At 37.8% G+C, this 15,846-nt stretch overlaps 1 protein-coding gene across 6 annotated transcripts in view; it reads left to right on the forward strand.

The window, feature by feature from the left end:
* Positions 1-15,846, forward strand: part of Pde1c (Phosphodiesterase 1c) — a 153,067-nt gene that overhangs the window by 81,094 nt on the left and 56,127 nt on the right. For 4 of the 6 annotated variants that reach the window (XM_036369377.2, XM_070107134.1, XM_036369379.2 and 1 more), the window contains exon 2: positions 2,440-3,495. The exons of the other annotated variants lie outside the window; for them this stretch is intronic. In XM_036369377.2, coding sequence (XP_036225270.2) covers positions 2,922-3,495 — 574 coding nt within the window. In that variant the 5' untranslated portion in view covers positions 2,440-2,921. The remainder of the gene's footprint in view (positions 1-2,439; positions 3,496-15,846) is intronic. 6 annotated transcript variants of the gene reach the window in all.

Genomic DNA, 15,846 nt, shown 5'->3' on the forward strand with positions numbered 1-15,846 from the left:
ATGTCAATGCGGCACAAGCACGCACTGAACGACATGCTGCTGCAGCAATAACCGTTTACAAATTGTCACCGTTGCTTTGTTTTTTCCCAACTAACGTTTGCTTTTCACTTTTCGTGGAGGTGGCGACCTCTGCTGACATTTTTCATCTGTGCAACAAAGCGTGTGAGTGCCAATTTGCATTTGCGATATTGTGTGTGTGCACTTTAATGATTTGCACTTTATGTTATAATCAGCATGAATTGCTGCAAGCTTTAGTTAATGCAAAAAATCGCAATACGAATTTGAACTATCAAACTTTTTTTTTAATTTTAATAAATTTCAATTATCTTGAGCCTCAGCCACCCTATATAAATGGAGAGCTGTTATTTGAGAAACTCGAAATGCTTTTAAGTTCGAAGCTATTAAATTATTACTTTTTCGTTTTTGATAGTTTATAGTGAATTAGTTAACTTTGAAATGAATAAAAATACGCCCAGCCATGCATTTGACTTCCATAAACGGCAGTTCAGCTGACAATCGCGATAAATTGATAATAAATTGATAATGTCTGCCATGCACATGTTAAGTGCAGATATGGCTGCGATTGCTTTCAGCCGCACATATTTGAATTTAATGTCAAACTTTTACAATCTTTGCGGTTTTGCGTCAAACGCCATAATTGTCTGGCACACAGCAGGTGGGCGCACACTCGGCGTCACAATAATGGGTGTTAATCCAACACAACACAATAGCGCACATATAATGTTTATATCATTGCATGTGTGTCAGTATGTATATATGTTCCGTAGCGAGTGCCTTAACGGTTATTAGCTACGCTTTATTGACTACGCCTGTTATTTAATTGTAGATAGTTTGTGACATTGATTGATGCCGATGCGATAAAGTGATGTATTGGCATGACGAATGAGTGTTTTGGCTTATGCAAGCGAGCGAGTAACTTTATGAGGAACACTCCAAATAAATCTGCGCAATATTCTAGCCTTTATGGAGACAAAAAATTCACAATATGTCGGCTTTTATTTTGTTAACAGCAAATGTGATAGTTTCAGCTGACTACAACAAAAACAAAAAAATTAAATTATAAAAACATGTGATAGCGATGCAATGAATACTTTAAGTGTTTTGAGCAAGGCTCGGATTCGATTCCATTAAATGAAGGAAGAATATTATTCACAAACCAATCATACATTTATTAAAATTTCACTATGTAGTTTGCATTTTATATTTCGAGATTTAACAGACCTAGTGTTGCAATCTGATAACTCACAACTTTATCGTAAAGTTAAACATTTTTGATGTTATACATACTCAGAACGTTTTGGCATACGAGCGCTATTTGTGTTGTTTACAGTAACTTAAAATATTCAGCTCGGCCAAAAAGTGAAATTAAATCGCGAACATTTTAACGCGATAATTTTTTAAAACTTTCGACGTGGATTTAAATTTTTGTTTGTTTGTTGTTGTTCAGACAAACTGATATTGTAAGATCGACATGTAACCTATCGTGAGATTGAGACAACTATAGGCATTAATGGGACTAGCAAACAATTTGTTAATCGCTCAAAACAAGGCTCGTGTCGTTTGATCTTTAAAAAAATACGATTCGAAACGCGTCTATGACATCGCAAGAGGTGGTTAATTGTGAATTTACGCGTATGAGCTCGAAAGTAAACAGCAGTCGACTGAATGTGTGTTTCCAGATGAGCCGAATCCAACAAAAGTAGTTGGGGCTCGAAGCATTATCAAACAAATGGTTGCCTGTTTTTTTGTTTGAAAACTTCGACATGTCGCAACCATACCACTAGACCAACGTAGAACACTAAATTCTGAATAGTACACAATCATTTGTTTGCCAGTTGTCTTTCAAGAAATCAGTAAACTCAACCGCCGAAAACGGCTCTCTCTTCACCACGACAATGCAAGCTGTCACAAATCGGCTGAAACAACTGCATTTTTGAGCACTCAAAACTTCGATTTGTTGTGTCATCTGCGGTATAGTTCTGACTTGGCACCGAATGACTTCTTTTTATTCCCGTACGTAATATATAAACTAAGAGTTCAACGTTTTTCGACACCTGCAGAAGCGGTTGATGCGTACAGAATGCATGTTTTGGAGACAGCTCAATCAGAGTGGCAAAAGTGCTTCGACAATTGGTTTAAACTCATGCAAACGTATAACATTTGTTGTTGTTTTTTTAATCCAGAAATATAAAAGACAACTCTCGTATATGAACTTTCGGTTGAATGTATATATACATTGCTTAGTGTGTAAGATAGCTTCTTAGATATGTTTGATGCCGAAAATCGGTGACAGCTGAATTTGAATTTTCCCAAACTGCATATATTAATATTTTGTTTCCCGTTATTTTGGTTAATTATAAATTTTATCGACTTCACGTCTTTTATATTCACTTTCATTTTGTAAATCTATAATTTTAGAATTTTCAAAATTTACTCATTTTACTTTTAACCCAATACATAAAGTGCTATCAAACTGAAGTTATTAAAAAATCGTGGTATTTAAGTAAAAATCAACAAATTCCATTAAATTAAAGTACATCAGGTGTTCGAAAGCTGGTAAACGCCGCGCAACAACAGCAACGTTCGTCGATTTCCATTGTAAGCGATGGTTCGAAAATACAACTCAATAAAATACGCAAAATCGATTAAAATCGCTGAAACTTTTACGCGCCAAATATTGCCAGAAATGCATTTAAAAAAGCTTTAAATTTCAATTACATTTTTAAAAGCTATTAGTGAAAAGGTGAAAGTAACAAGAAAAAGTGAAACATTACTATGCGATAATGTATCGATAACTTAAACGAATCCCACTTCGTTCGCCTCATCTCAAACACTGACTCGCAAACTAATCAAAAATAGGTTCTGTGTGCGCGAACTCATATCTCCGCGCGACCGCAACAATGAGCAATTCATTGAATGAATCCGCGCGACAACCAGCGAATGAGGATACGCAAACACGACGCGATAAACCGCAAACGCTCAGCGGCATTGAGACCACCAAGGTGCTCAATCTGCAGGCAACTGCCTCCGTTGTGGCAGACACAAATTTGGCGGAAGTGCCGAGTGACACGCAAAATGCAGATTTGGCAGTGAATTTGACGCGTAATCGGGCGCGGTCGCAAACGGTCGGTAGTCGCATTGGTAATGATGGCGCCGGCAACGCTGGTGGTGCAACGGAAACGCGTGACGTGCGCAAGCATTCGTGTGACGGTGTAGTAAGCATTGGCAGTGGCAGCAGCAGTGGCATTGGTGGCGCGGCAGGCGGTACATTTGGTAGTGGCAGTGGCATCGACGAATTGGCCAGCGCTGATAGTGAACGACGGCGTGAGAGCCTCAACTATGAGGACAGCAGTCCCAGCAGTCACAGCTTCAATAAGGCGATTTTTGGACGCACTGCACACACAAGAACTGGTGTTGGTGGCGGTATGACGCGCAAATGTGTGCTTACGTTGGATGGCTACTCCTATGTTATAGGTAAGTTTGGTGCGCAGCGGTGGCGCGAGAAGTGGAAGTAGTTTGAGCGTAAACAGAGATAAGAAAATTACATTTCCAATAGCAGATGGGTGGAGGGAGGGGATGTGTAAAGTTGAAAGGTCTGCGATTGATTTAAATTTTATGCTTTGCAATAATGCTTCATTTGCGATGCAATCACTTGGAAGTTAATATTTTTCGGCGAGTGAAGACATCGACTGTGCTGGATTGGGTTTGTTTAAGTAAGTGCGAGAAACAAGCAGTTGTATTTAGTCATGTATAATATTATATAATATATGTAAGATCAGACTTACGACACTATTACTATTACTTCTAATACATATATACACCCTCCTAAACTTCTAAAGTCTAAGCGAAAAAGGAGTTAAGGGTTAAGAAACTGACGGGCAGCAGCAAACGCGTTTTAGCTAAAAGTAAATGAATTATTATTAAAGTGAAAGTGAAGTTCAAAGGAAGAAAAGCAGCACACGCCAACTCTCAAAGGTAAGCTAAACGTCCCTTTGCCATTTCACAAGCATATGTTGTGTCTCTGTTGCATATTTTTTGGTTTGCGTGAAAAATATTGTGGTCCCTGTGACAAACATGCCATAACTGTAGTTGGCAAGTTTTGCTTTCACTTAAAGCATAAAGCGACAAGTTAGAAGTTTTTTATTGAAACAATGTTTGTAAAGTTTTGCACAGCTTCACTAAGTTTGTCCGCGCACACTCTCATACTTGTATATAATACTTACATACGTACATACATATGTGTAACCACCAACATTGCACGTTTTTGTACACAAATGTTCACACTCTGGGACACCTCGCTGACAACAAAGGCGATGGGCAGTTGGTCGGCCGGGGTCTTGACGGGCAGCCCGGTGCCCTCCGAAATATGTTCCTAAGTGCTTTGTAAACAGTTCGTGCATCTAATAGTTGAATACTGCAGCTGTTAGAGAACCTGCCAGCGCAGGTGGAAGCGGCGAATACGTTCGGGTTTCGCAGCTGTGGACACAAACACGACTTTATTGTGCGGAAAATTTATAATTTTTTCTTTTTAACTTATGCGAAAAAGTTACTTTAAATTTATGCATGTAAATGAGCAAATCATCTTGCTTAATGCACAAATCACTTAAGGGCAAATTATAATTCCGTTTGAAAGCATTACTTTGAAATTTAGGCGAAGGTCATTAAAAGTCAAAAGTGAATCGTTCTACGACTATGTGTAATTTAGCGGTTTCGCATAAAATATTTATTTAAAAAGCTAATTAAAGTTCACTATACAATATTTAGTTTATAAAGAAATTCGTAGAATTTTGCTGGAAAAAAAATTTTTATAATAAAAGATATATGTGTAAATCATATACTTTTTCTGAAATTCTCAAAATAATTTCTCGATTGGAACAAATAAAACTACAGATATCACGTATCAAAAGCGAAATAAGTTTTTAATCCGTGTCGACCAGATAAATCAATAATCCCACATAAATACTTATAATTTCCTATTCAAACCTTTTGTTGTAATCCGGGTTGACCAGTCAATACCACAGCATGGCATTAAATTCTCTGCAAGCGCAATGCAGCTTAAACGTCAATCAATGCAACCATCAGCCACGAGCGCTAACCAATCGGCTTATTGTTGCTGCAGCGACAAGTGAACAGCAAAAACTAAAAACAAAAATACACGATTGGACACTGTCACTCAAAGCGAAGCATGACAAGCAAATATTTAGCGTGATACTCAACACATACTAACACAACACAGTGTCCAATATCAGATTCATTTCGTTATATTACAAAAATAATGGTAACAACAGCAAATCCAGCAAACGATTTGCAGCAATAAAAAAGTTGCACAACGTGTGGCATGGACCGAGGCCAGGCAAGTAATACACTTACTTCCGTTAACAGCGCTTAACAAAACACACACTCACACGAGCGCGCTGACGTGAAACAGCGCCATTTGTGCACAACATCCGATTGCGGTTAGTGCTATAAACATTTGTTGCTGCGCTTTTATTGAAGCAGTGCGAGCGCTTATAGACGATGAAAATGCTTTTAAGGTATGAAATTTGATCGCTTTCCAAGCGCAATAAAAGCATTTAAGAGGAACGCTGCTTCGAATTGACGGCAATAAAGTGAAAAACCTTTTATCGATGGCCGGGTGGCACTTGCGGTATTTGTGGTCAGATTTAAGTTCGCTCAAAAACCATGACTCTAAATGAAATTCTGTGAAAATGCGACTGTAAAGATTACATTTTGAAGTGCTTCAATGGCAACAGATTTAGAATATACAAATTTAAAATCGTTGCCAACAAAGATAGTTGAAATTTAGTTTTAATGTGAAAATTTTCTGTTAAAATAAAAAACGTGAACTTCCGTTACATCGAAGCTGCAATAAACTTCACAAATAAAAAAGTTTCCCTACAAGAACATGATTTTAATTGATCAGTTTGTATGGCCGCTTTACGCTATAGTGGTCCGAGATCAGCAATTTCATCAAATAAGCAGCTTTTTGGGTTAGGTTAGGTTAAGAGGTCGATGCTATCAGGGATCTCACTTGAACAGCTTAGAGCACTGGTGCCTTGTATTACCTAAAACTTCTATATAATATTAGAACATAAGATCCTTACAACTCGACACAGCGCTTTGAGTCTATCACAAATTTGTTGAGCCTTCTAATGTCAGTTTCTGCAATTTCTCCTGGTTCGCTAAAAGTAAGTCCGTCAAGTTTTTTAGCCTTACCGCATGACTGCCTATCGGAAGGTGTACTGTAAGAACCCTACGATTGCGGCAAGTTGAAATTTGCTAAGGGCAAGTACTTCAGAAGATCTCCTGCGTTCTACTCTAGCTCAAAAGATCTTACAATCGCAGAGTAGCGCCCCGTCGACCAGCGCCTGCTTACCGCACGCGAGGTTCATTGGTCCAGTGCTAGAACGCAAGATGCCAATGGAGATCCAACTCGGTCTCATTCCAATTTGAGCGAGATTCCTTGGGGAGAATAGCATGTATGCAAAATTTTAGATCGATTTATCAAAAACCGAGGCACTGGTTTCCGAAATTCCTGCCAAAAATTATATATTATATTCTATAAGCTTAACCGGTTATTAACCTTTATATGTGATGTTGCTCAGCGAGTTGCGGTTTTTAAAGAAATGAGTGGTCCCACACTTTTGCCACTTACTCAATTAGATTATAATTCTTCCAAGCACCTTAAGCTGCTTTTTGTCAGCAAAATGTCAATTAAAACTTGCATCTTGAGAAATTCCCATTAAATTCAATAGTCAACAAGATATGATGTAATCATACTAATTTTACATTTTCCTTTACCCTGCAGGAATAGAGCAGCAAACCCGGGCAGCGATACAAATAACGGTTTTCCGATTACAACATCCTGATCGCTAGGTTTCACCTTTCTGCCACCGCCGGGCGACATCCTTCCCAGCATCCGCAAGTACCGCTTGTTGCAACAGAACACGGTAACATAAATAATTGCAACGTTAACCGTTACACAGTGTTGACAAGCTAAGAAATATGGTTCTAGCCATAAAAGTAAAACTAAACGAGAGAGTCTACATGGCATTTTTTCCTTTTCCGCGCTGCAACTGTCAGTTGTTGGCTTGTTTTCATTTAGCCATGAAAGTCTGCATATTTCATCGGCGCCGGTTCGCTTGGAAATTTCCGTCCTTTATTTGCCCATTACTTACTCACAAGTATTTGCCAAGTGAACGAGAGTATGTCCGCCAGTTGGAGGGGTTCAAGACAAACAAACGAGGCGTAAAGTCGCCAAATCTCCCGGCACGAGTGAATGCCAAGAACTCATTTTAGACAACGTCAAAGTGGGCGAATTCCGGCGCGTGCCACTATTTCGCCTTGAAGACAAATGTCTGCCCAGCTTCTCGGCTCGGCGCGTTTGCATTCAAATGCTGTCCGAACTTAGTGTGAGCAATACTTTAAGAAGATGTGATTAAGCACGTTTTAATGTTTACTGTAAAAAATCGATACATGGCATAAGCGCCTGAATGTATGCAAACAAATTTTTCGCATCGGTATTGTGCTACAAACCGGCCAAAATACAGCATATCCTAACCATACACCGTAAATGGCACGCACAGCCGAAATCGGTATGTAGCGAAGTAATAAAATGATGCGTATCCAAAAACATAAATGCGAAAGAAAGGTGCCAGTTTTCACATACCTTTCGAAAAGTCTGCACAACCCCCCCCCCTGGTTTTGTTGCGCAAAGATGTTGAACTTACGCTCACAAATCAATTTGTATAGAGATTTTTGTGTTCATGTCGCACAGCTGTGCCCCAAAAGTGCGTGCCAAGTGGAGCGAAAAGGAAAACACAAAAGCGTTTATTGGCTAAACCTGTCCGAAAGTCTAATAGAATCGAGCACTAGATGCATAGCTTTACACAAACGACCTTCGATAAACCGCATCGTCCCGCCTTCCCTTGCTTACTTTGCCGCTTCTACGCCCTACACCCTCTTAATGTGCTTGTTCGGTTGCTTAATGTGGCGTGACAATGGAAGGACAACATGAACAGTGTTTGCCCAAAGCCAATAGCAACAACAGCATCTCATGCAGACTATGTATCAGCAGGAAACCTCAGTCACCATTATTCGAGTATTATTGCTCTCGGACCGCAGCTGTGTGCTATCTCAGCCAACATGCGCCATTAATAGCGGCTGGCTATTCCTTTCGCATAGTTCAGTTTTCTGCTTGTCAGCGTGATTCTTCTTTGTTGCGGCTATGGGCATGAAGAAAATGAAATTAAATGAAGACATTCTTTGACGTGGCTCACACTGCTACTGGGTTAATGATAAAAAATGCGAGCATCGAATTTTTGAAAGGCCCAACGACCGCATAAATCCCATTTCACACACATACATACATGCAGTTAGTGTCTCTTGTGCTTGAAGCCGTCAAAGAGCGAATGACGGCAGTGGCTCGGCCAAATTCTGCCATAGTTATCTCTGAAATGCTATTAAACTGCAATTTGTTATAGTAGAAGTCCTGAAAATGCCACTTCTAGTAAATGGCGGCTGAAGAATGTCCGAAGAGAATGACACAGAAAAATCGAAAAGTGCAAATGCGGTTCAAAGCCGTCGTTAGCTTTCACATTTATGGCCGATTTGTGTTGCCACTAGATATGTAGATGCTGCACACATTTTTCCTGTTTAGTTGTGTTTATGAATACAGCGCCTTTTCTCTGCACACTTTATTTGTTTGCCATAGTATTTTTCAAAACCTCAGAAAGCATTTTGATTATTTTCTCCTTTAGTCAAAATAGTTATTGCCAATATTTTCCTCTTTAATTATAGACACTATACTTCTGCGCCGTTTTAATATATTTAGTTAGTATCTTACAAATATAGTTATAAATCAGATATTTATTTCAGCGTGTTATTGCAGCAACCAGTCTGAAGCACCCACAACCTACAATAAATTTCAAAGAATCTACATATGTATAATATATATGCTTATGTGCACATGGAGTATGTATGTTAGTGTAAAAATAGTCCAACCAAGTGCTAACCAATCACGTTAGAATATACTCTATAATAAATCAATACTTGTTTGCATCTGTAAGTGCCACTTCGGTGAACTTTCTACTTGTCATCTGCTTGTGTTCACGTGTATGTTGGCAGGTATAGCAACATATGCAGAGCAATTTCTATAGCTCACATATCTATATGTGATCTATAAATGCAAACAACCAATCGAACACTGCTTTTTAAAAGCAATGCAAAGCCGCTGCCTGCAAACTTTCCTGCCACTTTTAAGGCTTGCAACAAAGTCTCCATCTATCGTGTTGGGAGCTAAAGCTGTAAATTTGTACACTATCAGAATTTTGAATTCGCTGGTGGTAGAAACTTAACTAAACACTTGAGCAAGTTGCTATTTTTGGGTTTAGAAAAAAATTCGAGCTGTTGGTGTTTTGCTAAGTAATCTATGAGGTCAATTTATATTACTTGTATCCTCGGTTTCAAAGTAAAGAGAGTCTATTTAAGTGGACTCCAGATTTATTATTGGAGAAAATCGGTTACGTGGCGTCTCTAGATTAAGTGATTTCACTGTCCTGTTGAAATTAAATACATTTTCGACGTTCATTCTCTCAAAACTCCGAAAATAAATTTAAATTTACCTCATTAGCTTGCGATGATGTTTCTCATTACTGTACTAAGAGTAAGCTACGAACAATTGCAATGCCTTGCCCATTACTAATTTATAGCCCATTACTTTGAATACTTTGTCAACCATTCAAGATTATTGGTTATAATTCAGCTCTGGTGTAGTCAGGACCTTTTTAAGCTTCAACTGAGATTATTTCATTTTTACTCATTCCATTAAATCTCTGAATCTCTTTCATAAAATAAGTTAATACGAATACTAATTGTGCTCAGAAAATGTGATTCGAAAAGGACGCTACCTTTTGAGTTAGTATGGCTTCCAACCCAAATATGTGATTATTTTGATTACTGACATGAATACCCAAAATAACGAGAAAGCGATGTCTTTGAATAATTAAGTACTACTGTATTATTGTAGTCTAATATTTCACACACCGACATGCAGACATACGGCAGCCGGGCAATACGCTTTTGCAGAACTTTTTCACACAAAGCTCCATCGTGGTCTTTGTTTTCGACTTTGTTGTTGCTGTCATTGACTGGCTGCCCTTGTCACTTTTTATTACCACAGGCACGTTGGGGACACACAAATCGTGCATTCAAAAACAAAGGATTCAAGCATCAACAAAAAAAAAACCTGCACACACACAAATTCGAAGAAGCGTAAAGCTGCACGAACACACAAGTTGCGGTTTTGTGTAATAAGTTAGGATCACTGAACTGCTAACAACCTTTTTCAAACACATTTACATCGCTTCGGTCTGCCATCCTAGATTTGAGTATGAAGCCCTTGTGGGATTTTCAGCTAAATATGCACAAAATATAATTTAAAGAATTTTATTGTTGAAGTTGCAGCAATTTGCGTGAGTTTTGGTCGCAAGCTCACATACATATATGTGTAAGTGTGTGTCTTGAAGAGCCCTCATTTATATGTAGCACACTTTGTATTTGTATATGCAACTGAGTTGAGGCACACTGAGTTGCCATATGTGCGTATATTATTTTTATTTTTATTTGAATTACTTTTTTGTTATTGTTTTCCTTCATTATTTTCTCAAAAAACACTCGTTATAAAGGAAATAACATACGCTGCTGTAAATGGCGCAACGCACAGTGGAAATGACAGAGAGCAGCGACGAAGCGGAGAAACAACTGTATTTGCGACCACCGGCAAAGGTGGGATGGCGAATTGGATACGTATAAGGATATATTTGCCTGTCAGACAAACGTTACGATTGACAACGGAGCATCGAGTGAGAGAGTAACGTAAAATCTAACGGCTAAAATAAAATAAAGAGATAAGTAAGTAGAAAAATAAGCTCACATGAAAGGGAAATGTGAGTAGGAGCAAAGAAAAGGACGAGCGTAAGGTAATAAAGGAATATAATGGCTCTTAACTGAGTTCGCTGCATACCCAAGTATAGCTGGGGAAAAAATGTAAAACACGCTGAAATGAAGTGTGTTGTGTGAGAAGCGGTGCTGAAAGTGAAGTTAAAATGCTTATTGAAATTACGCACATTTAACAGCTGTTGACGATGAAATTCGAATTTTTCGACATCTTTTCATTATAACGCACATGCTCCAAGGCACCTGACTAGATGTACCGGCGCCAGACTCTTTATAGGAGTATTTACTTCCACATATATGATACATGTATGTATGTATATAAGCGTAGAAAAAATTATTTACGCAAGTATTTGAGTATACATACACCCTTGACAGTAATTTATGCGAGTCGCTGTTGAAATATTTGATATATGGAATTCCACTTAGGTAATGGAAATTAAAGAAAAGCCGTTTTTCTTTCTTGGTATTAAGTAGGTGGAATTTTGAATGATATATGTGCACTATAACAGCGGATAATTTATTTAATTCCTTTATTAAATTCTACTTTATTGCTTTCTAGTTAGTGAAAAAATAGTTTTATGACATATTATTAACATACTTGCTTAACGACAAGTTAACACTTACAAACGCATAACTCAAATTGCTTTTAGACAGTTCAGACGTGGCGCTCTATAAAATTCTATAACAGCTTGTAACTCTCTCTCTTTCTCTTTCACTTGTCAAAACACCCACAGTTCAGTTACAGCTGGTGCCTGTCTCACATACTTATGTACTTATTTCTATAAAGCGCACCTACAGGCGACGCCAAACTGCCAATATGTCCAGGGTAGGCTCGTAAATTCTACTGGTTTCTGCTTGCATGAACTAATTAAAAGACCCTGCCAGTGGCGAAAGTTAAGGTGTAAATGGCAAAGTGTTTCGACACTCCAATGAACAACAATGTCTGTGTTTATTAATTTCCTCATATATGCATGTATTTTCACATGTGTGTGTTTGTCGTACTTCTACCATATACACCAGCCGGTTCCAAACACCAAGAGTTAACACATATAATTGTAAATTTACATTGCATATAAGAGTTTACCCAGCAGTAATTCGCACTGTTTCCTAAGTGAAACTCAAAATCTGCATTGACGCTCTGATATCGGCGGAAATGCCAAACTTTCTGAAGGAAGCGCCCCTGCAAAAAAGTTTACCTACTGCAACCTTAATGGAAGCCACCTCTGCTTTATAGACACTTCATGGGATTAGCAACTGGTAACTATAGAGCTCCCAACAACAGACTGCACGTCCCAACTTCCTCCTAAATTTCTATTCGTCCGTAGAAAGCTTACTACGTTCATTCTCTAGGTGCAGCTGCTTATCAAGTATAGTCCCCCATCATACATACTATTTAAAACCATATCGACTTAACTATGGTTTCATAGAGCCATATTACTTTTAGTGGTTCGTTCCAATAGTATTTTCTCTATGTCTGGCCGCCACAAAAGCTTCCTATATAGCAGGATCTTTGTGTAACTCCTTTTTCCCACAGGGTGTAGGCGTATGCTTTCCTAAGAGGAGAAAGAGTATTCCGTGACTTTGTATCTTTAACGAATAAACCTAGCTTCGTTTACTTACCATAAAATGCATTGCATATATTTATTGTTGCATTCGATATTGCAGGCCCCTAGCTTTTATGAAAACTGCGAAAGTAATGTGCTTGAGTAGTTTTTTCTCTCTCAAAAAATCTAACCATCTCTGTACACATCAAAACTTATTCGAAAAAGCATGAGCCTTTATAACCAATTTATATTTATCTAGCTAATAGAATTATGTAATCCTGCGAGTGCTTTTAAGTGCCCTACCTTAACTCACTCGTTTAACACTGCTGTTTTGGTTTGCCGGAGGCCATGCGACAGATGGTGACAAATAGCCGCAACTAAATAACCAAAGCACTGGCAATCACAAACAGGCGCCTATCCAGCAACTTCATTACCAGCAGCACCGCTAATCACTATCAACACAAGAGGTTGCAGTTAGCCAAAGCCGCTTCAAGGCAATGCGAGTGACGCGTGTTGTTGCACTAAGTTAACCTGCAACATAGCCTTAGGCGAATGACACTAAAACAGCAACAATGTTCGGGAATCTACAGATAACTACATACAAGTAGACACGAAATAGCTTATGCAATACGGTGGCTAGCGTAAACCTCCTATGACGTTATATAATGTGTTGCAACGTCTGTTGGCAACATTGACAAAGCTGAATGAACTCTATTGTCAAGTGGCCACCACAAATGTCAACTGCGCACTTTGAGGCGAAAGACGACAAAATATGCCATCATGCCGGAGAACACGCATGTATGCGCATATTGCTGCACGACAATAACGGACTTGACTTGCCGCTTGTGCTCTTGCGCATCCTTTCGTGGCACAAATGCAATTTTCGGCATGCCTTGCACGAATACGACAACAGTGGCCAATTAATTTTGCTCAACACTCAGCCGTACAACTCACACACACATACACTACACATCCGCTCTTGCAGCGCATGCCACACCGCTCACCTCAGTAGATGTGGCATGCATCATTCTTCCACAGACACTTGTGCGCATAAGTGAGTTAGCGCATGATAGCGTTGAGACGTGATGAAATCGCGTGCGTGATTGAAATTCACCGCCCCACCGCTGCATCACAATTTCGAGCACACAACTATTTGCTCAACGCATTCTTCTAGTTCTCTTCTTATTTTTCCGCTTTATCTGGCATTTTTTCTCATTTATTATGGCAGCTTTTGTTACTCGCTTGAAGAATATTGCAGTTAAATACGAACAGCGGCAACTGCCAATGAGTCGGTGTGTATGTATATGTGTGCGCAGCCAACATAACGTTCTTAAACGTGCATTGTTAATGGCGCACGTCTCGACTTGCACTCCTTCGCATAATAGCGCCTTAAGGAGAAAGTCTTTGAAAGTCAACGAAGGTTACTTGCAATATTGTCACTGTCTACATACTTATGTGTGTGTGTGTGTGTTTGCATGCATTGTAACAGTTTCCTATTGCTTGCCCTTTTTAGTACTCGTGATCACATACAATAAAGCGGGCGATTTTTTATTTGATGCATTTGGTGCAGCGCCAGAAACAATGTTCGCGCAGCCACTCACCGTCAATTTCGTTAACCCAAACGCTTTTGTGTTACTCTGTGTAAATTTCAGTAAAATACTACTGATGTACGGCGCTTGTTTGTGCTGTTATTCTTGCCGTAACAACATTACCGTTTTTAATGGAATTTTCAAATATCTAAGTGTCTTGCAATTTACATATATAAGAAGAATTGGTAGACACACACACTGCGCACAATTATTGTTTATTATGATTAACAACAAAGGTGCCTCAGTATAACAATGTTATTTTTAAATTTCTTCTTTTGAGTCGTATAATTGCGAAGTATTGGCAGGTTTGTATTTTTTCATATTTATTGAAATATTTATGATGCGTGTAAATTTAATGTTTACATGCTTATAGCTCTATCGTATAAGGAAATCAGTTAATTTTTTCTAGAGCATTAATTAATTAAAAAAAAAAAAATTGTTATAGTTTTAACTCAAAAATATAATATAAATAATACAATAATATATTATAATATTTTTTTTTTAATTTTGTGGTAAGCAGCACTTAAAAATATAATTATAATTACGCATGGTATAATATAATTTCATATTTTCATGTTTTCTTAGCAGTGACTCATTTCTTGAAGCATTTAATTGTTATAAACATAATAATCATTATTAGAAAATGATTTTTTATTGCAGTACTTGGATCAAAGAGTTTTCAATAGTGCAAGAATTATTATTTTTATAAGAAAACTGTACAAATAAATTATTTTAAAATAATTTATTATTTATTATATATATTTTTATATAAAATATTGAATTCGCACTAATTAAATTTGTTAATATTAAACTGATTGATTGACTCCACTAATTGCAATTCATTTTTTGTCTCATTACAGGTAAGGATATGCGATATTTTACTTTAATGATGTTTAGGGATAACCAAAGGTAATTGTTTTCACGAAAGCTGTTTTCCGCGAATCAAAGATAATAATAATTTAAACTAGGCAAATTTAAATCAAATATTATTTCTGGCTGTTTACCAATGCAATTTAATTGAAGTTTTGAAAATTAGAGCATATTTCTTATTTTCTGAGCAGTTAGTATTGAATTTGTGCAATCACTCGTAAACACAATAAACCCAATTTACATCTTCCTCAAACTTAATTGCAATTTCATAACACATATCCATATACATAAATGATCACTTAAATATGAAAATAAAATTATTTGCTTATTAACTTCATATTTGGTTTGTTTCTCTTAGTATGTGTGTGTATTTAGCACACTTAATTGAATTTTGACAAATAATGAAATCAAGACCTTCGTATAAGCTATTTTATCAAAAAACAGTTACCCTCCCTTATTTGTCAGCGTTGGCTTAATGATAAAATCAAAACTGCGTAAAATTAAGTTTATCAACGCCAACAGCCAAAAAATAACAAAAAAACAAAATAAATGAAAAACAAAAACATTTTACCCTCGAAATCTTCGCTCATTATTTCGCCTGTCACTTCGATTCCAGCAACGCAGCTGGGTCCATTTCTTTGTCGATGTCTGCCGTACGAGCAGTGCCACCAAAATTATACTCACCGATTTAATTAACAATCTGACAACGGTGCGTCTGTAACTGTTAAAAGATGGTGCATTAAAGCAAAATTAAATCTTATTATAAACTTTATTAAAAGAAATAAAAGTTTGCGCTCCACTCACGCTATGGCGGTGTTGTCGCGGCCCATGGCCGCAGGTGTGGTGATGTCAAAAACAATGCCTTC

The sequence above is a fragment of the Bactrocera oleae genome, chromosome 3 (genome assembly GCF_042242935.1).
Source record: "Bactrocera oleae isolate idBacOlea1 chromosome 3, idBacOlea1, whole genome shotgun sequence".
Taxonomy (NCBI): domain Eukaryota; kingdom Metazoa; phylum Arthropoda; class Insecta; order Diptera; family Tephritidae; genus Bactrocera; species Bactrocera oleae.